This window comes from Penaeus monodon, chromosome 28 (genome assembly GCF_015228065.2).
Source record: "Penaeus monodon isolate SGIC_2016 chromosome 28, NSTDA_Pmon_1, whole genome shotgun sequence".
Lineage (NCBI taxonomy): Eukaryota > Metazoa > Arthropoda > Malacostraca > Decapoda > Penaeidae > Penaeus > Penaeus monodon.
In genome coordinates this window covers 30504270-30505627 of record NC_051413.1, presented here as the reverse complement: position 1 = coordinate 30505627, position 1358 = coordinate 30504270, and the positions used below count along the sequence as shown (strand labels likewise).

At 44.3% G+C, this 1358-nt stretch overlaps 1 protein-coding gene across 1 annotated transcript in view; it reads right to left on the bottom strand.

Annotated features, from left to right (window-relative positions):
* LOC119591165 (small G protein signaling modulator 1-like) overlaps positions 1-1358 on the bottom strand; it is a gene marked incomplete at its 3' end in the record, with an annotated part of 183708 nt that overhangs the window by 21948 nt on the left and 160402 nt on the right. Inside the window, 1 exon segment of the mRNA XM_037939874.1 lies at positions 906-1127. Coding sequence (XP_037795802.1) covers positions 906-1127 — 222 coding nt within the window.

Sequence of the window (1358 nt, the reverse complement as noted above, 5' to 3'; positions counted from 1 at the left end):
GCACTGGTAGAAACACAGGTAACGCCCTCTCGCAGCCACACAAGAAACAGCAAAAGTAGGAGGAGAAAACGACAAGCAAGAATCCACAGTTCCCTTCCACGAACCGCAACAAACAGACAAAGAACTGGCGGCACTTGGCGTTTCCCAGCCTGCCTCGCAAAAACACCAGCCGGAGCATACAAAATAACGCCAGGCCCCCACCACTATAACCGAACAGACCAATTGACGAGGAAGAGGGCGGCTTACACTAAAAACTCTACGAAAAATGGAAAAAGGAGAAGATAAAAGAGAACAAAGACGTCAAGCCAAACCCATGCAGCGGGAACCCAAGCCAAGAGGAGGCAGATATCGAAAACCATTCGTTCGTTAACTTCTCGAGGTGGACGGCGCGAATGCATTGGAAACAAAAAGAAGTCGCTCTCACTATTGTAGCTTCATCGCCTCGGACAAAGAGGCAAGGGAGTCAAAGCCGATTCTTCCCTAAGCCGGATAAAGTCTTTTTTTTTAATAGATACAGTAACAAAACTTTCCATTCTGGCGAGAAGGATGTCTGACGAAAATTGACACGTCCCGGTATAAACCTTGTAAATGTTTGCTCCCTCAACTTGGTATCATAATCAAAGTATTACAATCATAAAAGAAAACGCACAAGGTTATAAAATGGTGACAGGATTATTATTAACATCAAAGAAAATCCCACGAAACAATTATATCTATCAGTCCACCATCCGCTTGGAACCTTATTGCTCGCAACTCGGCCCAGATGGCTGTCGCAAGAAATTAATGTGCGGGTAATCTGCATAATATATTTCCCATTTAGGGCTTTTCACTCAAGTAATCCTTAAGGCACAGGCAATATAAAATGTTTTCTCCCTCCAGCCAATGTCTGAAGGACCCTTTTTCACCATAATGGGCGACCTATAAGCGACCCTCCTTTGCGACATCTCCAATAGCCGTACTGAAGATATTGCAAAAGTCCTGTTCTATGGAAACGGGTCATTGCAAAGCCGATACCCCCAGAAGAGCCCATCCAGTTCGATGACCTTCGACCTATATCGATCATTGTCAGTAAGGAAACACCAAAGGATGCTTCATCGCCCACTCTCGGGCTGACCTTAGCCACTACACTACCTCAGATGTAGACCTACGAAAGGCATTCGACCCTATCGATCACGCCATCCTAGTCAACCAAAAAGGAGAAAGAAAGAAAGAAAAATTTTGGGTTTCACAAGGCCTGGATGAAATGCATCCTTCTTTGAACTCCACTCTCAGAAAACTGGAAAAAAATGACGAAGACCTTTAATGAGACGTCCTCGGCCCGGTATAATTTATAAATAAAAGTTAGTGAGGATAACTAT